This window comes from Choloepus didactylus, chromosome 2 (assembly GCF_015220235.1).
Source record: "Choloepus didactylus isolate mChoDid1 chromosome 2, mChoDid1.pri, whole genome shotgun sequence".
In the NCBI taxonomy this organism is placed as follows: domain Eukaryota; kingdom Metazoa; phylum Chordata; class Mammalia; order Pilosa; family Megalonychidae; genus Choloepus; species Choloepus didactylus.
Window position 1 is genome coordinate 239263231 of NC_051308.1, and position 23366 is coordinate 239286596.

At 37.5% G+C, this 23366-nt stretch overlaps 1 protein-coding gene across 11 annotated transcripts in view; it reads right to left on the reverse strand.

The window, feature by feature from the left end:
- Positions 1-23366, reverse strand: part of KIF1B (kinesin family member 1B) — a 186250-nt gene that overhangs the window by 94588 nt on the left and 68296 nt on the right. For 6 of the 11 annotated variants that reach the window (XM_037828556.1, XM_037828555.1, XM_037828558.1 and 3 more), the window contains 6 exons: positions 19943-20121; positions 19269-19380; positions 5088-5165; positions 4285-4350; positions 3544-3561; positions 397-472 (listed from right to left, as the gene is read on the reverse strand). In XM_037828556.1, coding sequence (XP_037684484.1) covers positions 397-472; positions 3544-3561; positions 4285-4350; positions 5088-5165; positions 19269-19380; positions 19943-20121 — 529 coding nt within the window. The remainder of the gene's footprint in view (positions 1-396; positions 473-3543; positions 3562-4284; positions 4351-5087; positions 5166-19268; positions 19381-19942; positions 20122-23366) is intronic. The other 5 variants (XM_037828553.1, XM_037828560.1, XM_037828557.1 and 2 more) reach the window with 1 other exon arrangement.

A 23366-nucleotide genomic window follows, 5' to 3' on the forward strand; every position in this document is an offset into this window, starting at 1 on the left:
ATCTGAAAGCCTGAAAATGTCAGCATGTCAGCAACAAAAATGAGTGAGGGCTGGGAGCAACTTATTAGGTGCACCACAAAGGAACATGGGGTGTTGAAAGAGGAAGAAGGTGCAATCATTTGGAGCAAGCATGGGGAATCAGGAAGAAAACTACTCCTCAGTTCATGTCCAGAAATAAATTAAGATATAGAAGACAGCCCTGACTTAATGGTGATCAAGTCATCAAGGACAAAAACGAAAAAAAAAGAGCAAGGAGCACTCAAGTTAGTGAAGAGCCAGAGATTACTCATCTCCAAAACAGGCTTACAAAGACAATTAGCACAAAAGGTAATTGGTGAGCAGCTTTAAAAAGATAATTACAAAGGGAAATTTAACCAGCGGTTAGATTGAACATACCTAGATTTTCCCGAAGCAGCCAAGTAAGTACAGAATCCCTGTATGGAATAAAATCAGTTTTCTTCTTCTTTTTACTCTATGGAAGAGAAAGACATGGCCTTAGAATTGTTTGGGGAAAAAACTCACAAGAAAAGTAAATAAGTCTAAAATTCCAAAGTAAATCAAATTACAGTAGAACCCTGTTACTGTTGAATTTAAAACAAACAGAGTTGTAATTCTTCACAATACCCAAAGTTCATGAAATAAAGTAATTTTTTCTTTTATGTTTTATTTTGAAAAGTTTATAATAAATACAGAAGTTAAGAAAGTAGTATAATGAACAAGCAGCTTCAACCATTATCAATATTTTGCCTATCATCTTTCATTTGCCCCCAAAACACTTTTCTATGCTTTTTTCCTTGAACCTTTGTGAAGTAAGTTGCAGATATCGTTTCCTTTTACCCCTAAAAAGCAGATAAGGATGGACATTCTCCAACAAAGTTAAGTACAATGACCAAATTCAGGAAATTTAGCAACAACACAAGACTATTATCCAATATCCTGTTCATATGATGTCTTTTATAGCTGCTAGTGTTTTAAGGCAAATTCAACATTTCACTTAAAAATACTTCAGGTAGGTATCTCTAACAGAAAAGGATGTTTTTGTAAACAATATACCACAAGACCGTTATCACACTTAACAAAATTAACAATGATACTTTAATAGCATCTAATACCCAGTCTTTGAACAATACTTTTGATTTCTAAGAAGGACAAATAGGAATCCTGTGCAGTCCACATCAGGTGTGTACAAGCAAGCCATTTAGTTAATGAATTTACTTGACCAACCACCAATGAAATCATCAAGTAGGGTGTTGTAGATCTAGTAACTCTTGTAAAGTAATACACACTTGGATTCCTGGATAAGAAATCATACCCCAAATAAATATAATCATTAGAGCGAAGGCCAAAAGTGAAAAGGTCTAAAATAGTGATGTAATTTGCTAACAGGAAGATTTGTAAAGATTGCAAGATGAATTTCTGTTATCTATCAAGGGTCTCCTTGTACTATTCTCTCCATGACCCTTCTCATTATCACAGGATCAAGAAAAAGCACTAAGTCAAAGTCAATGCTGAAAGGGATGATAGGATATTCTCTAAAAGTAACACTTAATGCAAATGCTTTACAGATCACAGCTACTCAAAGATCTGCCGGCTGGCTACTGTCGTGATGCTTTAGGAAGCTATAAAGGGAAAGCCAGGCTTGTTGATAAACATCTCCCTAGCAACCAACAGTTTTATAATCCATGCCTGGTATAATATGAGGTTAAACTAAGGATGATCTACTTTCTGGAAAAGCACAGATATTCAGGAGTACTAAGTGGTTGTTCCCTTGTTTACTGAGGAGAGAGAATGGGCAAGCGGCACTTTAATTCCATTTCCATCTCTTAGCACAAACGGCCCCACCATCCCATCCCACCTCATCCCCACCTTCCACTAATGAGAAAGTCACTTCCAACAGCAGGTTCTATTTTTAAATTGCACAGACCTCGCGCGAAAATTAAGCCCTTCAGTCATTCACAGCTTAGTGGGACTTTCATTCCATTAGAAAATCTTTGAGGCCTGGGACCTCAGTTTATCCTTCTGTAGTTCCTCACCACATCTAAATACCCCACTTTGTCCATTGTTAGTACTAAAAATGCCACAAGAATTAAGGTATGTCAGATACAGTGATTGCAGACAGTACTATAAAAATAAGCAATGTGGGTTTGTCAAAAATATCCCTTTTTCATTTCTATCAATTAGACTAAATTATAAAGGAATAGCTAAATGAAGGAACATAAATAGAACTTCACTTCTTTCCATTTGAAAATATTCCAGAATTTTAGCCATTTTTTTTCTGTTTGCTCTTGTTGCATCACATCCATACTTTTTTTTTTAAATAAATGCTTCAGAAGTTAAATAAAAAGCATTAACCTCTCAAAAAGAAGTGCTGTTAAGTATCAAAAATAATCAACCTGTTTCTCTCCCCAGTGGAAATAACAATACATCATGATTCACCAAAAATTATGCCCATGCTTGTTACATATGAAAACTAAAATTTAGTTCTGATCAGTTATAGTTATGACACAAATGCAAAGTACTAAATGGGTTTTACAATACTGATTATTAAAAAAAACCCTTTGTGAACTATTGTGGCACAGAGCAATGTGGGAAATATACCAATAGTTTGTAAACTCTTCCTGATGTAATAGATGAGCAAATGAGAGGACAAGTTAGAATGATCCCTAAATTTTAACAATCTGGACTCAGATTAGAAATGGGAAGAATGCCCACACATGGACAATATCAAATATCAGAAAGACTGCTCAGTCTTACACAGCTTTCTTCAACATGTGGAGAAAGACAGCAAAAGGGCATTATTTTGTATTAAGTTCTGTTTATAGGGGGAGCAAGAATAGGCAAATCTATATATTTGAAAATAGGACTATAAAATATTTCAATACAAATACGGCATATACCCTTAAGTATAAACTTTAGAGTATTTGTATAGAAATACACGAAAGAGAAAAATCTACAGTATTTGGGTAAAAAGGATGCAGATAATATGTTTTCTAGATGCAGTTAGAATTTAAACTTGATTCTACAGCCTTCAGTCTATGTATAAGTCACAAGTAGTAAAAAAAAAAAATAAAAAAAAAAAGGTAATGATTTATATTATGGTAGGGAATAGGTAAAGGTAATTCAAAGAAGCTTTTTTTTTTAATCTAGTAATAATTTCAAGAAGCCAGCTATATTCTGGAATGGTACTCTTAAGAAATTTCTCTTAATGCTCTTTCGAGTGTTATATAGGTACTTCTTCAAAAAAACAGTCCTACAGATCACTGGGAGAAATACTGTAAGATAACACAACATAAAAGCTTCCTCAAAGTTTTTTCTTGTTCCTTTATTCTGAATCCTTCTCCAAAACACATTACGTTCCCTAAATTAATTTTGGTGTGAAGTTCCATGATTCATAGTCACTCGAAACTCCAGACACAGAAGACAAATGACAATAAGGTTTCTGAAGGTTCCATTCCTACTCATGCCTCCACACATCCTGCTAAAGGTGTGATATCGTAACAGTTGATTCTGTAACTAGTTCATTTCTACCAAATCTCACCGTACCTTGCTGATGCAGTTATCCTACAGACGAAAGCATTTAAAGGAGAGAATAAGAACACGGGATAAGCTCCAGATAGAAAATATATGGTTTAAATTTTAAGTCATAGATTGAAACGATTTCTCAGAGACTAGCAAAAAGGCATTTAATTCTTTTTTAGGGATTCAAATGAGGTATTAAACTAAATAAAAACACACAATAACTAATATTTTCTGTTTCTAACCTAAATAATGAAGCCCCTCATAAAAAACTGCTTCAGCCTGACTGTTCCTCTGGAAGGAATTCAAGAAAAGAATAAAGCTATTTTTAAAAATTCTTTCTACATTATTGCTGCCCACCCCACCCCCCAAATTCACAACATTCACCAAAGCCAAACTGCTCAAAATACTACAGAAGATACTGCATTCTACTTAGAAAATATTGTCATTGGATAAGAATATGCAATGAATACACTTGTTTTTTGTGAGAGATGAAAATAGGCTGAAAACATTAGCCAAATCTTAGGTCTTTGCTCTAGCCTTTCCAGATCTACATTTACATCCATTCTCCTTAACCTCTTTTACTTTCATTACAAAGTCAAAGTGTGTTTTACCTGGTATCTTATCTGAAAAGTTCTAGAAGGAGAAAGACAAGATTGCATAAAAGGGCCAAAAATGGACCGACTTCATACACAATCCTAAAATAACATCAAGTACATTTGTTGAACAGATACTTTTCAGACCTTATTAATGTAATATGAAACTTACCACCTCTGCCAAGGCTGAAATGACTTTGCCCAGAGTTGTAAGAGATTTATTAATATTTGCTCCTTCCTAAAATAAATACCAAACATGAAAGAATTATGATGAAGAATTTCTACTACTGAGATATCATATATACTACATAAAATATATTTAGACATTACTTGTTTACTTATGACCACAAGTTCTAGGAACATCCTTTACTCCTCAATCTTTCCTTCTCTCCACTTGATGACATACCAGGACCACATGCTTAACTCACAGTCCTAAAGTATCAAGATGTCTGTGCTCCAAAACCTTACAGAAGTACCTTCTTTAAAACTTGCCAACGTGAAATTTCTCTTCTTTTTAAGCAGTAGCTCTAGAAAAGTCCATGCTTTTCTCACATCTGGATCTTGTATATCCTACACCAATTACTGTTCTTTACTTTGATCTAGCCAAATTCTGCCTATTCCTCAAAATCCAATTCAACTCTTGCCTTATTCATGAGTCCCCCCTAACTATTCTGTTATATAACTTATCCTTTCATTGAAGTTACAGATCAGGAATTGGCAAAAATTTTCTGTGAAAGAACAGATAATAAATATTTTAGGTTTTGTGGGTTATACAGTCTCTGTTGCAACTACTTAACTTTGCCATTATATATGAAAGCAGCCATCAACAATACATAAACAAGTGAGTATAGCTGTGTGCCAGTAAAAATTTTATTTATAAAAAACAGGCAGTGGGTCAGATTTGGCCTACAGACTAGAGTATGTGAACTCTTGTTATAACATTTATTAACTAGGCCATGTATTTGGCATAAATACCTTTAATCGAGTTCCTTTGGCACCAGTTGAATCAGCTCGTTCACTTCCTGCTAGATCCACCAAGCTGATTTTACTAACCTAGTAAAGAACAATAACATTGGAGGAATTAAAAAATAGGCAAGGTAGAAGTAGAAAACATTTAGAGGCAGGGAACTAAGATATTAAGGTACTGAGAGGACTAAAAATTTTAGAGCATTTAAATATGCACAGGAAGAGTAAGACAAACATTTTCGTTTAAAGAGCATGGACAAAGTAAACACTAATATCCTGGTTAAATCCTACAATTCAACAACAATAGTAGAAACAGCCCAATTATAAAATGGGCAAAAGACATGAAAAGACACTTCTCTGAAGAGGAAATACAAATGGCTAAAAAACACATGAAAAAATGTTCATCTTCACTAGCTACTAGGGAGATGCAAATTAAGATCATAATGAGATATCATCTTACACCAATTAGAATGGCTGCCATTAAACAAACAAGAAACTACAAACGCTGGAGAGGATGTGGAGAAATTGGAACTCTTATTCATTGCTGGTGGGACTGTATAATGGTACGGCCACTCTGGAGGACAGTCTGGCGGTTCCTTAGAAAATTAGATCTTGAGTTACCCTTTGATCCAGAAATTTCACTTCTCGGTATATATATCCAGAAGATCTGAAAGCACTGACACGAACAGATATTTGCACACCAATGTTCATAGTGGCATTATTCACAATTGCTAAGAAATGAAAACAATCCGAATGTCCTTCAACAGATGAGTGGATAAACAAAATGTGTATATATATAAACACGATGGAATACCGTGCCAGTTTGGATGTATTATGTCCCCCAAAATGCCATGTTCTCTGAAGCAATCTTGTGGGGGCAGATGTACTGGTGTTGACTGGATTGGAATCTTTTGATTGCTTCCATGGAGATGTGACTCAATCAACCGTGAGTGAAAGGTCTGATTGGATAATTTCCATGGAGGTGTTACCCCACCCATGCAGGGTGGGTGTTAACTGGATCACTGTAGTTATATAAAGGAATTCACAGACACAAGGACATGAGAGTAACTGAGAGTGACATTTTGAAAAAGAGATGCAGCTTACAGAGATATTCTGAAGACGGCCATTGAAAGCTGACATTTTACAAAAAGCCATTTTGAAACACAACCGGGGAACAAAGGAAGAAGACGTCAACCACGTATCTTTCCAGACAACAGAGGTGGTGTTCCCGACGCCACTGGCGATCCTTCGGTGAAGATACTCTGTTGTTGATGCCTTATCTTGGACACTTTAATGGCCTTAAGACTTTAACTGTGTAACCAAATAAACCCCCTTTATAAAAGCCAATCCATTTCTGGTGTTTTGCATAATGGCAGCATTAGCAAAACAGAACAAATACTATGCGGCAGTAAGAAGGCACAAGGTTGAGAAACACATGACAACATGGATGAACCTTGAACACAATGCTGACTGAAATAAGTCAGACACAAAAAGAGAGCTACTGTATGTTACCACTAATATGAACTCTGTGATAATGTAAAATAAATGTTTTATATTGTAGAATGTAGGGGACCTAGCGATAAGACAGCAACTAGGTAAGGGGGAATGATAGTCTAATAAGAACAGATAAGCTACTGAGGGTAATCTCAATGTTACAGGATTGTTCAGGAATGATTACAATTTGCAAATTTTCTTGGGTATGGTAGGAACATGCTGGAAGCAATGGAGTTATTTTACGTTATTTGGTTTTTCTTATGCCTTTGTTTGATTATGGTTTGTTAATTTTCTTGGGGTATGGTAGGAACATGTTGGACTCAATGTAATTATTTCAGATTATTTGTTTTTCTTATTCCTTTGGTTATGGTTTAATTTTCTTGGGGTATCATATGTTGAAGCAATGCAATTATTTTAGGTCATTTGTTTTTCTTAATTTTTTGGTTTATTTTGTTTGAAATGTGGTTTTTTGTTGTTTGTTTTTAAATTTTTTGATAAAGTTTAAAAAATCCACTACAGATTTAGAGCGGAGGCGGGGCAAGATGGCAGACTGGTGAGCTGTAAGTTTTAGCTACTCCTCCAGGAAAGTAGGTAAAAAGCCAGGAACTGCGTGGACTGGACACCACAGAGCAATCTGTCTTTGGGCATACTTCATACAACACTCATGAAAACGTGGAACTGCTGAGATCAGCGAAATCTGTAAGTTTTTGCAGCCAGGGGACCCGCGCCCCTCCCTGCCAGGCTCAGTCCGGGGGAGGAGAGGCTGTCAGCTCCGGGAAGGAGAAGGGAGAATTGCAGTGGCTGCTCTTATCGGAAACTCATTCTACTGATTCAAACTCCAACCATAGATAGACTGAGACCAGACACCAGAGACTCTGAGAGCAGCCAGCCCAGCAGAGAGGAGACAGGCATAGAAAAAATACAACACGAAAAACTCCAAAATAAAAGCGGAGGATTTTTGGAGTTCTGGTGAACGCAGAGGGGGGAAGGGCGGAGCTCAGGCCTTGAGGCGCATATGCAAATCCCGAAGCAAAGCTGATCTCTCTGCCCTGTGCACCTTTCCTTAATGGCCCTGGTTGCTTTGTCTATTAGCATTTCAATAACCCATTAGATCTCTGAGGAGGGCCGTTTTTTTTTTGTTTTTTTTTATAAATACTTTTTGCTTTTTCTAAAACAATTACTCTAAGAAGCTCAATACAGAAAGCTTCAAAGAATTGCAATTTGGGCACGTCAAGTCAAGAGCAGAACTAAGAGAGCTCTGAGACAAAAGGCAATAATCCAGTGGCTGAGAAAATTCACTAAACAACACAACTTCCCAAGAAAAGGGGGGTGTCCGCTCACAGCCACCATCCTGGTGGACAGGAAACACTCCTGCCCATCGCCAGCCCCATAGCCCAGAGCTGCCCCAGACAACCCAGTGTGACGGAAGTGCTTCAAATAACAGGCACACACCACAAAACTGGGCGTGGACATTAGCCTTCCCTGCAACCTCAGCTGAATGTCCCAGAGCTGGGAAGGTGGAGCAGTGTGAATTAACAAAGCCCCATTCAGCCATCATTTGAGCAGACTGGGAGCCTCCCTACACAGCCCAGCAGCCCAGAACTGCCCTGGGGGGACGGCACTCACCTGTGACATAGCACAGTCATCCCTCAACAGAGGACCCGGGGTGCATGGCCTGGAAGAGGGGCCCACTTGCAAGTCTCAGGAGCCATACGCCAATACCAAAGACTTGTGGGTCAGTGGCAGAGACAAACTGTGGCAGGACTGAACTGAAGGATTAGACTATTGCAGCAGCTTTAAAACTCTAGGATCATCAGGGAGATTTGATTGTTAGGGCCACCCCCCCTCCCCGACTGCCCAGAAACACGCCCCACATACAGGGCAGGCAACACCAACTACACACGCAAGCTTGGTACACCAATTGGGCCCCACAAGACTCACTCCCCCACTCACCAAAAAGGCTAAGCAGGGGAGATCTGGCTTGTGGAGAACAGGTGGCTCATGAACGCCACCTGCTGGTTAGTTAGAGTAAGTGTACTCCACGAAGCTGTAGATCTGATAAATTAGAGATAAGGACTTCAACTGGTCTACAAACCCTAAAAGAACCCTATCAAGTTCAGCAAATGCCACGAGGCCAAAAACAACAGAAAATTATAAAGCATATGAAAAAACCAGACGATATGGATAACCCAAGCCCAAGCACCCAAATCAAAAGACCAGAAGAGACACAGCACCTAGAGCAGCTACTCAAAGAACTAAAGATGAACAATGAGACCACAGTACGGGATATGAAGGAAATCAAGAAGACCCTAGAAGAGCATAAAGAAGACATTGCAAGACTAAATAAAAAAATGGATGATCTTATGGAAATTAAAGAAACTGTTGACCAAATTAAAAAGATTCTGGACACTCATAGTACAAGACTAGAGGAAGTTGAACAACGAATCAGTGACCTGGAAGATGACAGAATGGAAAATGAAAGCATAAAAGAAAGAATGGGGAAAAAAATTGAAAAACTCGAAATGGACCTCAGGGATATGATAGATAATATGAAACGTCCGAATATAAGAATCATTGGTGTCCCAGAAGGGGAAGAAAAGGGTAAAGGTCTAGGAAGAGTATTCAAAGAAATTGTTGGGGAAAACTTCCCAAATCTTCTAAACAACATAAATACACAAATCATAAATGCTCAGCGAACTCCAAATAGAATAAATCCAAATAAACCCACTCCGAGACATATACTGATCACACTGTCAAACACAGAAGAGAAGGAGCAAGTTCTGAAAGCAGCAAGAGAAAAGCAATTCACCACATACAAAGGAAACAGCATAAGACTAAGTAGTGACTACTCAGCAGCCACCATGGAGGCAAGAAGGCAGTGGCACGATATATTTAAAATTCTGAGTGAGAGGAATTTCCAGCCAAGAATACTTTATCCAGCAAAGCTCTCCTTCAAATTTGAGGGAGAGCTTAAATTTTTCACAGACAAAGAAATGCTGAGAGAATTTGCTAACAAGAGACCTGCCCTACTGGAGATACTAAAGGGAGCCCTACAGACAGAGAAACAAAGACAGGACAGAGAGACTTGGAGAAAGGTTCAGTACTAAAGAGATTCGGTATGGGTACAATAAAGGATATTAATAGAGAGAGGGAAAAATATGGCAAACATAATCCAAAGGATAAGATGGCCGATTCAAGAAATGCCTTCACGGTTTTAACGTTGAATGTAAATGGATTAAACTCCCCAATTAAAAGATATAGATTCGCAGAATGGATCAAAAAAAATGAACCATCAATATGTTGCATACAAGAGACTCATCTTAGACACAGGGACACAAAGAAACTGAAAGTGAAAGGATGGAAAAAAATATTTCATGCAAGCTACAGCCAAAAGAAAGCAGGTGTAGCAATATTAATCTCAGATAAAATAGACTTCAAATGCAGGGATGTTTTGAGAGACAAAGAAGGCCACTACATACTAATAAAAGGGGCAATTCAGCAAGAAGAAATAACAATCGTAAATCTCTATGCACCCAATCAAGGTGCCACAAAATACATGAAAGAAACACTGGCAAAACTAAAGGAAGCAATTGATGTTTCCACAATAATTGTGGGAGACTTCAACACATCACTCTCTCCTATAGATAGATCAACCAGACAGAAGACCAATAAGGAAATTGAAAACCTAAACAATCTGATAAATGAATTAGATTTAACAGACATCTACAGGACATTACATCCCAAATCACCAGGATACACATACTTTTCTAGTGCTCACGGAACTTTTTCCAGAATAGATCATATGCTGGGATATAAAACAAGCCTCAATAAATTTAAAAAGATTGAAATTATTCAAAGCACATTCTCTGACCACAATGGAATACAATTAGAAGTCAATAACCATCAGAGACTTAGAAAATTCACAAATACCTGGAGGTTAAACAACACACTCCTAAACAATCAGTGGGTTAAAGAAGAAATAGCAAGAGAAATTGCTAAATATATAGAGACGAATGAAAATGAGAACACAACATACCAAAACCTATGGGATGCAGCAAAAGCAGTGCTAAGGGGGAAATTTATAGCACTAAACGCATATATTAAAAAGGAAGAAAGAGCCAAAATCAAAGAACTAATGGATCAACTGAAGAAGCTAGAAAATGAACAGCAAACCAATCCTAAACCAAGTACAAGAAAAGAAATAACAAGGATTAAAGCAGAAATAAATGACATAGAGAACAAAAAAACAATAGAGAGGATAAATATCACCAAAAGTTGGTTCTTTGAGAAGATCAACAAGATTGACAAGCCCCTAGCTAGACTGACAAAATCAAAAAGAGAGAAGACCCATATAAACAAAATAATGAATGAAAAAGGTGACATAACTGCAGATCCTGAAGAAATTAAAAAAATTATAAGAGGATATTATGAACAACTGTATGGCAACAAACTGGATAATGTAGAAGAAATGGACAATTTCCTGGAAACATATGAACAACCTAGACTGACCAGAGAAGAAACAGAAGACCTCAACCAACCCATCACAAGCAAAGACATCCAATCAGTCATCAAAAATCTTCCCACAAATAAATGCCCAGGGCCAGATGGCTTCACAGGGGAATTCTACCAAACTTTCCAGAAAGAACTGACACCAATCTTACTCAAACTCTTTCAAAACATTGAAGAAAATGGAACACTACCTAACTCATTTTATGAAGCTAACATCAATCTAATACCAAAACCAGGCAAAGATGCTACAAAAAAGGAAAACTACCGGCCAATCTCCCTAATGACTATAGATGCAAAAATCCTCAACAAAATACTTGCAAATCGAATCCAAAGACACATTAAAAAAATCATACACCATGACCAAGTGGGGTTCATTCCAGGCATGCAAGGATGGTTCAACATAAGAAAAACAATCAATGTATTACAACACATTAAAAACTCGAAAGGGAAAAATCAATTGATCATCTCAATAGATGCTGAAAAAGCATTTGACAAAATCCAACATCCCTTTTTGATAAAAACACTTCAAAAGGTAGGAATTGAAGGAAACTTCCTCAACATGATAAAGAGCATATATGAAAAACCCACAGCCAGCATAGTACTCAATGGTGAGAGACTGAAAGCCTTCCCTCTAAGATCAGGAACAAGACAAGGATGCCCGCTGTCACCACTGTTATTCAACATTGTGCTGGAAGTGCTAGCCAGGGCAATCCGGCAAGACAGAGAAATAAAAGGCATCCAAATTGGAAAAGAAGAAGTAAAACTGTCATTGTTTGCAGATGATATGATCTTATATCTAGAAAACCCTGAGAAATCGACGATACAGCTACTAGAGCTAATAAACAAATTTAGCAAAGTAGCGGGATACAAGGTTAATGCACATAAGTCAGTAATGTTTCTATATGCTAGAAATGAACAAACTGAAGAGACACTCAAGAAAAAGATACCATTTTCAATAGCAACTAAAAAAATCAAGTACCTAGGAATAAACTTAACCAAAGATGTAAAAGACCTATACAAAGAAAACTACATAACTCTACTAAAAGAAATAGAAGGGGACCTTAAAAGATGGAAAAATATTCCATGTTCATGGATAGGAAGGCTAAATGTCATTAAGATGTCAATTCTACCCAAACTCATCTACAGATCCAATGCAATCCCAATCAAAATTCCAACAACCTACTTTGCAGACTTGGAAAAGCTAGTGATCAAATTTATTTGGAAAGGGAAGATGCCTCGAATTGCTAAAGACACTCTAAAAAAGAAAAACGAAGTGGGAGGACTTACACTCCCTGACTTTGAAGCTTATTATAAAGCCACAGTTGCCAAAACAGCATGGTACTGGCACAAAGATAGACATACAGATCAATGGAATCGAATTGAGAATTCAGAGATAGACCCTCAGATCTATGGCCGACTGATCTTTGATAAGGCCCCCAAAGTCACCGAACTGAGCCATAATGGTCTTTTCAACAAATGGGGCTGGGAGAGTTGGATATCCATATCCAAAAGAATGAAAGAGGACCCCTACCTCACCCCCTACACAAAAATTAACTCAAAATGGACCAAAGATCTCAATATAAAAGAAAGTACCATAAAACTCCTAGAAGATAATGTAGGAAAACATCTTCAAGACCTTGTATTAGGAGGCCACTTCCTAGACTTTACACCCAAAGCACAAGCAACAAAAGAGAAAATAGATAAATGGGAACTCCTCAAGCTTAGAAGTTTCTGCACCTCAAAGGAATTTCTCAAAAAGGTAAAGAGGCAGCCAACTCAATGGGAAAAAATTTTTGGAAACCATGTATCTGACAAAAGACTGATAACTTGCATATACAAAGAAATCCTACAACTCAATGACAATAGTACAGACAGCCCAATTATAAAATGGGCAAAAGATATGAAAAGACAGTTCTCTGAAGAGGAAATACAAATGACCAAGAAACACATGAAAAAATGTTCAGCTTCACTAGCTATTAGAGAGATGCAAATTAAGACCACAATGAGATACCATCTAACACCGGTTAGAATGGCTGCCATTAAACAAACAGGAAACTACAAATGCTGGAGGGGATGTGGAGAAATTGGAACTCTTATTCATTGTTGGTGGGACTGTATAATGGTTCAGCCACTCTGGAAGTCAGTCTGGCAGTTCCTTAGAAAACTAGATATAGAGCTACCATTCGATCCAGCGATTGCACTCCTCGGTATATACCCGGAAGATCGGAAAGCAGTGACACGAACAGATATCTGCACGCCAATGTTCATAGCAGCATTATTCACAATTGCCAAGAGATGGAAACAACCCAAATGTCCTTCAACAGATGAGTGGATAAATAAAATGTGGTATATACACACGATGGAATACTACGCGGCAGTAAGAAGGAACGATCTGGTGAAACATATGACAACATGGATGAACCTTGAAGACATAATGCTGAGCGAAATAAGCCAGGCACAAAAAGAGAAATATTATATGCTACCACTAATGTGAACTTTGAAAAATGTAAAACAAATGGTTTATAATGTAGAATGTAGGGGAACTAGCAGTAGAGAGCAATTAAGGAAGGGGGAACAATAATCCAGGAAGAACAGATAAGCTATTTAACGTTCTGGGGATGCCCAGAAATGACTATGGTCTGTTAATTTCTGATGGTTGTAGTAGGAACAAGTTCACTGAAATGTTGCTATATTATGTAACTTTCTTGGGGTAAAGTAGGAACATGTTGGAAGTTAAGCAGTTATCTTAGGTTAGTTGTCTTTTTCTTACTCCCTTGCTATGGTCTCTTTGAAATGCTCTTTTATTGTATGTTTGTTTTCTTTTTAACTTTTTTTCATACAGGTGATTTGAAAAATAAGGGAAATTTAAAAAAAAAAAAAAAAAGAAAAGAAAAAAGACAAACAAGGGAAAAAAAAAAAAAAAAAAGATGTAGTGCCCCCTTGAGGAGCCTGTGGAGAATGCAGGGGTATTCGCCTACCCCACCTCCATGGTTGCTAACATGACCACAGACATAGGGGACTGGTGGTTTGATGGGTTGAGCCCTCTACCATAAGTTTTACCCTTGGGAAGACGGTTGCTGCAAAGGAGAGGCTAGGCCTCCCTGTATTTGTGCCTAAGAATCTCCTCCTGAATGCCTCTTTGTTGCTCAGATGTGGCCCTCTCTCTCTGGCTAAGCCAAGTTGAAAGGTGAAATCACTGCCCTCCCCCCTACGTGGGATCAGACACCCAGGGAAGTGAATCTCCCTGGCAACGTGGAATATGACTCCCAGGGAGGAATGTAGACCTGGCACCGTGGGACGGAGAACATCTTCTTGACCAAAAGGGGGATGTGAAAGGAAATGAAATAAGCTTCAGTGGCAGAGAGATTCCAAAAGGAGCCGAGAGGTCACTCTGGTGGGCACTCTTATGCACACTTTAGACAACCCTTTTTAGGTTCTAAAGAATTGGGGTAGCTGGTGGTGGATACCTGAAACTATCAAACTACAACCCAGAACCCATGAATCTCGAAGACAGTTGTATAAAAATGTAGCTTATGAGGGGTGACAATGGGATTGGGAAAGCCATAAGGACCAAACACCACTTTGTCTAGTTTATGGATGGATGTGTAGAAAAGTAGGGGAAGGAAACAAACAGACAAAGGTACCCAGTGTTCTTTTTTACTTCAATTGCTCTTTTTCACTCTAATTATTATTCTTGTTATTTTTGTGTGTGTGCTAATGAAGGTGTCAGGGATTGATTTAGGTGATGAATGTACAACTATGTAATGGTACTGTAAACAATCGAAAGTACAATTTGTTTTGTATGACTGCGTGGTATGTGAATATATCTCAATAAAATGATGATTAAAAAAAAAAAAAAAAAAAAAAAAAAGAAAGTACCATAAAACTCCTAGAAGATAATGTAGGAAAACATCTTCAAGACCTTGTATTAGGAGGCCACTTCCTAGACTTTACACCCAAAGCACAAGCAACAAAAGAGAAAATAGATAAATGGGAACTCCTCAAGCTTAGAAGTTTCTGCACCTCAAAGGAATTTCTCAAAAAGGTAAAGAGGCAGCCAACTCAATGGGAAAAAATTTTTGGAAACCATGTATCTGACAAAAGACTGATATCTTGCATATACAAAGAAATCCTACAACTCAATGACAATAGTACAGACAGCCCAATTATAAAATGGGCAAAAGATATGAAAAGACAGTTCTCTGAAGAGGAAATACAGATGGCCAAGAAACACATGAAAAAATGTTCAGCTTCACTAGCTATTAGAGAGATGCAAATTAAGACCACAATGAGATACCATCTAACACCGATTAGAATGGCTGCCATTAAACAAACAGGAAACTACAAATACTGGAGGGGATGTGGAGAAATTGGAACTCTTATTCATTGTTGGTGGGACTGTATAATGGTTCAGCCACTCTGGAAGTCAGTCTGGCAGTTCCTTAGAAAACTAGATATAGAGCTGCCATTCGATCCAGCGATTGCACTTCTCGGTATATACCCGGAAGATCGGAAAGCAGTGACACGAACAGATATCTGCACGCCAATGTTCATAGCAGCATTATTCACAATTGCCAAGAGATGGAAACAACCCAAATGTCCTTCAACAGATGAGTGGATAAATAAAATGTGGTATATACACACGATGGAATACTACGCGGCAGTAAGAAGGAACGATCTGGTGAAACATATGACAACATGGATGAACCTTGAAGACATAATGCTGAGCGAAATAAGCCAGGCACAAAAAGAGAAATATTATATGCTACCACTAATGTGAACTTTGAAAAATGTAAAACAAATGGTTTATAATGTAGAATGTAGGGGAACTAGCAGTAGAGAGCAATTAAGGAAGGGGGAACAATAATCCAAGAAGAACAGATAAGCTATTTAACGTTCTGGGGATGCCCAGAAATGACTATGGTCTGTTAATTTCTGATGGATGTAGTAGGAACAAGTTCACTGAAATGTTGCTATATTATGTAACTTTCTTGGGGTAAAGTAGGAACATGTTGGAAGTTAAGCAGTTATCTTAGGTTAGTTGTCTTTTTCTTACTCCCTTGTTATGGTCTCTTTGAAATGTTCTTTTATTGTATGTTTGTTTTCTTTTTAACTTTTTTTTTCATACAGTTGATTTAAAAAAGAAGGGAAAGTTAAAAAAAAAAAAAAGAAAAGAAAAAAGAGAAACAAGGAAAAAAAAAAAAGATGTAGTGCCCCCTTGAGGAGCCTGTGGAGAATGCAGGGGTATTCACCTACCCCACCTCCATGGTTGGTAACATGACCACAGACATAGGGGACTGGAGGTTTGATGGGTTGAGCCCTCTACCATAAGTTTTACCCTTGGGAAGACGGTTGCTGCAAAGGAGAGGTTAGGCCTCCCTGTATTTGTGCCTAAGAGTCTCCTCCTGAATGCCTCTTTGTTGCTCAGATGTGGCCCTGTCTCTCTGGCTAAGCCAACTTGAAAGGTGAAATCACTGCCCTCCCCCCTACGTGGGATCAGACACCCAGGGAAGTGAATCTCCCTGGCAACGTGGAATATAACTCCCGGGGAGGAATGTAGACCCGGCATCGTGGGATGGAGAACATCTTCTTGACCAAAAGGGGGATGTGAAAGGAAATGAAATAAGCTTCAGTGGCAGAGAGATTCCAAAACGAGCCGAGAGATCACTCTGGTGGGCACTCTTACGCACACTTTAGACAACCTTTTTTAGGTTCTAAAGAATTGGGGTAGCTGGTGGTGGATACCTGAAACTATTAAACTACAACCCAGAACCCATGAATCTCGAAGACAGTTGTATAAAAATGTAGCTTATGAGGGGTGACAGTGGGATTGGGAATGCCATAAGGACCAAACTCCACTTTGTCTAGTTTATGGATGGATCTGTAGAAAAGTAGGGGAAGCAAACAAACAGATAAAGGTACCCAGTGTTCTTTTTTACTTCAATTGCTCTTTTTCACTCTAATTATTATTCTTGTTATTTTTGTGTGTGTGCTAATGAAGGTGTCAGGGATTGATTTAGGTGATGAATGTACAACTATGTAACGGTACTGTAAACAATCGAAAGTACAATTTGTTTTCTATGACTGCGTGGTATGTGAATATATCTCAATACAATGATGATTAAAAAAAAACAAAAAACAAAAAACAAAAAAAAAAAAACAAAAAACAAAAAAAATCCACTACAAAAAAAATTTTTTCTTGGGGTACGGTAGAGACATGTTGGAAGCAATGCAGTAATTTTGGGTTATTTGTTTTTCTTATTCCTTCGTAACGTTTTGCTTAAATTTTTTTAAATTTTTTGATAAAGAAAAAATACATGAAACTCCTCAACCCATTAAATGGCATATTAAAAATTAAGCTTCAAGCAACTGTAACTCTCACATTCTTCCAGTGGGAATGCAAAACCACTTTGGAAAACAGTTTGGTAGCTTCTTAAGAAATTAGACATATGCCTATCATACAATGCAGCCATTCTACTCCTAGATATTTACCAAGAGAAACTAAAACATGTATCCACACAAAGACTATACAAATTTTATACAGAAATGTTCATAATGGCTTCACTGTAATAATCAAAAACTGGAAACAACTCAAACGCCCAGCAACAGGTAAGCTGATAAACTGTGGTTTACCTATACAATGGAATCCTCCTCAGCAATTAAAAGGAATGAATACTGATACAGGCAACACAGATGCATCTCAAAATTATGTTGACTGAAAGAAGCCAAGCAAAATATAGTACATACTGTATGATTCCACTGATATAAAATTCTGGAAAATGCAAACCAATCTCTAACGAAAGAAAGCAGATCAGTGATTGCCTGGGGATGGGGTAGGGAAGAGGGATATACAGATTACAAAGGGGTATAAGGCAACTTTTTGGGATAATGAAAATGCTCATTGCCTTGACTGTGGTACTGGTTTCACAGATATATACATATGTCAAATTTTATACTTTAAATACACGTGGTTTATTGTACTTCAATAATACCTCAATAAAGTTAAAAATAAATACAGCTTGAATAAATTTTAGACAAATTTATCCAAAATGGATTATTATGGAAGTCCTGGCTATGGATTAACATCTTTAATTTTCTATATTTGACATCTTGGGAGAAGGGTAGAAATGCTTTCACATAAAATGTTCCTTGATGCCACTCACACAAAGAATACTGACTACTAAATAGCAATAATACTGTAACCTCTGGTTTAGCAGCGTCAAGTCATCTGATAACTTACATGAGGAGTGTATTTTAAAAAAATAATTTTCAGCTAGAAACAGACAAAAAAGTCACCAGGTAAAAGGGGATTCTGGTTTTTAGTGACAATGGTATTGCAAAGTGCTCAGTTCATAAGGCAAAGAGGACTCTTTTATAACTTTCAGTACAGTAAATCTAACCTGAGATTTAAAAATCCAGCTGCATGCTACTTAGCAAACTGGGCCGAGCAGAATTCAACATAATTTATTATTAACAATAATAGCAATAAAACTAACAATAATGGCAATAAAACTAACATTTACTGAATTGGTACTCTGTGTCAGACACTAGTATATGCACTCATCCTATAATGATACTTAATACTTCAACAACCCCATGAGGTTGAGGTTGTTACACATGGGGAAATTAAGGCACACAGAGATTACATAACCTGCCCAAGGTCAGATGCAGAGAGGCAGAGCCAAGCAGCCTAATTTCAAAGTCCACAATATTTAATCATCATGGAAAATGATAAATTAACAAGCAAAGGTATTTGAAGAATAACAGAACTGCTGTGCAGTTCTTTTTTTTCTAGGAATAAAACACATCATGTCTACTTAATCATCTGCTTTAACATTCAATCCTATGATAACATTATCATACCTAAAAAAAAAAAAGCACACACTTAAAAAGACTAATAAGGTAAACAGGAGGTCTAGTCAAGAAGAAAAGGGAAGATTTTTCTCCCCACAGAACTCTCTCGCATAGAGTAGTTTCTGAGACCCAAAGTCTTGGATTGTTTTTTCTTACTCTATTTTCTATCCTGTAATTTTACTTCAAAACCTGTGCTCAAATTGATTTAGAATGAAAAACTGATAAGCAGAAGCTATACACACTCTTCATTAAGTAAACAGCAACTTTCTTCCCTTCCACAAAATACCGAGAACAGACTTCACACTGCAAGCCCAGGATCTGCTGCTCCCCTACCTTCTCAGTAGAAAGGTTGGTCTCCGCATCATGCTTCTTCTGGGTGAAAACAATGGTAAACACAGCGTGGGAACGGCTGCTGGTTTCATTCATGTTGGTGGCTGCTACTGTCCTAAATAAACATAAAGGTGACAATGGAGTTCTTAGATAAAAGTTCAAATGGACAGCAGGCTCCACATTATAAGCACAACAATCACAAGCAACAGCTTTATTATTCACAGACTGTAAGACTGTCACTTAAACAACTGCTCTCAACACTGCCTTATTTATGAGCCTATCAAGTTACCCTTCAACTCCAAAGGGACCCCATCAGAATTTTCATATTCCAGCTGTCCCTTTAGAAACCAATAAAAGCATTTAATTTTTATTCTTTATAAGGTATTCATTTTTTCCAGAATCAATTACTACAACAGCCAAATAGAGACATGAAGACTAACATTTTACCAGACTCAATCCAAATCTAAGAGTAAAATTGAAAGCAAGTTCTCATGTGTTTTCAGCAGTGCATTGTTTTAACTGAGAGGAGATACCTAACACGATGAAGCCAAAGGGTCAGAACACTTCACAATCAAAGCAACTTTCATAGCTATAAAAGTGGTTTCAAACCCTTAACAGAAACAAAGGGCCCCAAAATGTGCCAAAGAACTCAGTCATCAGTCTACTTCCTACTGTACCTGGCTTTGTTCCCAGCGTCCATGAGGTCAGCAATGTCTGTATAGGAAGTGACTGCCAGCTTTGACAGATCCTCCACATATGGTCCAAGAAGTGGGTGTTCACGCACACGCAAATTACCTTTGTTTTTTGGATTCAACAAATCTCGTACTCTCTCGCAGTAAATTTCCATGTAGCTCACCTAGGTTCAAATTATTAAAGTGAATTACAGGACTTGGAAAAAGAAATCCCAGACATAAAAAAAAAATTTAATTGATTTTTAAAAACTTTTATTAAAAGCTCTACAATTACAGATCAGCAACCTTTATGAAGTGAAATGCCATGGTTCTAGATTTTTATTCTATCAACCATACACACAGAGATTATACCACATAGATTAGAACCAGTCTTCTGACTTTGTCAGGGAGGAAAAGGAAGTAAACAGGCTATGTATGGCACATAGTGGCTACTCCTTGTCTTGGGCAGAAAAAAAATTTTTAGTGGCAATTTATCAGTTATAAATATGTCTTTAAAAATGCACACTGTTGTCAGTAATAGACGGTTATAGTAATGTTCCCCCAGAAGCTTGGAAATAAGACTTCTAACAGTTAAAAACAAAGAACATCAATATTACAGAGCAAGGAAGACAACACCAGTGATTCTACTACTGTAAGACTGACTGTATTCGGACAAACAATGTAGCCACCAGGACGTGTGAGTGATGGTCAGCATGGAAGCTGATTTTAGCAGGACTTATCCAAGCCTTGCTGGGGAGAGGAAGCCTCAGACATTACACTTCAGGAATACTTGACCCATCAGCAGGACCACTCCTATGGAGATGAATGTGTTAGGGTATCATTTCCTGACTTTAACTCCCCTCATTATCATTCCATATTCACCTATCAACCAACAAAGTTCCAATATAGGTCTGCCCACAGGAAGAGAATGCATTAGTACTAATGCAAGTGTTCCAGCTGGGTAATAGTTATTCCTTATGGGAAAGTAATTAAGCAAAATACTTGCTTTATAACATGACTAAAATGAGTCTCACTTAAGAGTCTGATTTGAAAAGGATGGTTCTGTTCCCGATGTTATCTACAAAATGAAACTTCTACTAAGCAAACAGCTCTAAACTGGGGTAAATTCACCATAGTAAGCCACATTATGATACGCTCCAGAAATCACACCCTCTGCATCACTGATACACACAAAAAAACTTCTGCATTTTCAACTTTAAATTTCTACAGACACATTTTCAGAGAAATGGAAATAGAACCCTATCTCCATTTCTTTAGACGTTTTCCCCCACTTTCTTTGATCTGCATTTTTATGCTGTACTTTAAAAATTGGTTAAAAAAAAAAAAAAAGCAAAAATCTGAGAACCTTGAAAGATGAATTGAGCTGTTACAACAGTAAAACAACAGGATAACAAATATTCTTTCCAAGGGAGGGTCACCCAGAAAGTGAGATGGTATTTCAATCATTCTTATGTATTTAAATGTGTACTGAAGGCCAGGAAGCTGTTATATCTTCTTGGAAAACTTGCACCTTTTCATACAAGGTGTGAAACTAAGAAATTCCAAATAACCCAGAGTTAAAGGTTGATGTGCTCCACTACTTATTGCCTAATATGCGAATCCGTCCAAAGCCATCATTATTTTTTTTAACTCGGAGTCAACCATTACTGACTCCACTTGGCAAATTCAAATCACCAAACACCAATATGTTCCAGGCATTGTTCTAGGCACTTGACATACATCAGTAAAGAAAACAAAGATCCCAGCCCTACTAGGCTTATAACTCTAGCAAGAAAGACTGACAATAAGAAATAAACATAAAAAAATAAGTAAAAGCATATAGTATTGTAGAACGTGATGAGTGCTATGGAAAAAAAGGAAAATGGGACAAAGGAGACCCAGAGGGCTGTGGTGGAGGGCAAATTGCAGCATTAAACAAGGTGGTCAAGGTAAGCCGCATTGAGAAGGTGAGATCTGATCAAGGACTTAAAGGATGTGAGAAATTTGGTCAAAGAGCTATCTGAGGGAAAAAAGTTTCAGGCAGCGGGAAAAGTAAATGGTAAGGCCCAAGGCAGGAATGCTCCTGTGCATTTGAGAAAAGCAAGAAAGCCAGTGTGGCCAGAGCAGAGTGAATAAGGGGAGGGAAGTGGGAGAGAGGAGGCTAGAGAGGCGCCACAAATGAGGAAGGAACCACGGTAACAAGGGGTCTACACTCTACTCCAAACAAGCCTCTGAACTGATTAATATGAAAGAAAATGCCATCTTCTTTTATCACCTTCAAGTGCAAAACTTCTGTTACATGATTCAAAAAGTGATTAGACACTGCCCTCTCCCCTACGTGGATCAGAGACCCAGGGGAGTGAATCTCCCTGGCAACGTGGAATATGACTCCTGGGGAGGAATGTAGACCTGGCACAGTGGGATGGAGAATATCTTCTTGACCAAAAGGGGGATGTGAAAGGAAATGAAATAAGCTTCAGTGGCAGAGAGATTCCAAAAGGAGCCGAGAGGTCACTCTGGTGGGCACTCTTATGCACACTTTAGACAACCCTTTTTAGGTTCTAAAGAATTGGGGTAGCTGGTGGTATATACCTGAAACTATCAAACTACAACCCAGAACCCATGAATCTCAAAGACAATTGCATAAAAATGTAGCTTATGAGGGGTGACAATGGGATTGGGAAAGCCATATGGACCACACTCCCCTTTGTCTAGTTTATGGATGGATGAGTAGAAAAACAGGGGAAGGAAACAAACAAACAAACAAACAGACAAAAGTCACCCAGTGTTCTTTTTTACTTTAATTGCTCTTTTTCACTTTAATTAATATTCTTGTTATTTGTGTGTGTGTGCTAATGAAGATGTCAGGGATTAGTTTAGGTGATGAATGTACAACTGTGCAATGGTACTGTGAAGAATCAAATGTACGATTTGTTTTGTATGACTGCGTGGTATGTGAATATATCGCAATAAAATGAAGATTTAAGAAGAAAAGTGATTAGACGATGAGACAAGCTATTTAGAGAATTCTTTCTAGCACAAAATATTTTTAGAGCAGCACATTCCCCTTTTGATGCATGATAGTCACAAGGCAGAATTCTTTAAAATTTATATATTTATGGACATTTTATAGGTAAAGAAAAAGACCAAAGAAGCTAAGTGGATAAATTAGGAATTATGTTAAATCCTACAGGAAATCAAAACACATGAAAAATAAAATATATATATATATATATATATATATGGTTTGCTTAAAGGACATCTTAATTCCTCAGGGATGAAACAGAATTTTAGTTACAGATTTTTAATTACCATGAAAGTGAATTCCAAAAAAGGGGAGCTAAAATAAGTTTAATAAAGCACACAAAAAGGGGTAAGACTATCAAATAAACTAATGTGTATAAAAATAATTCTATAGAACTCTTCTTAA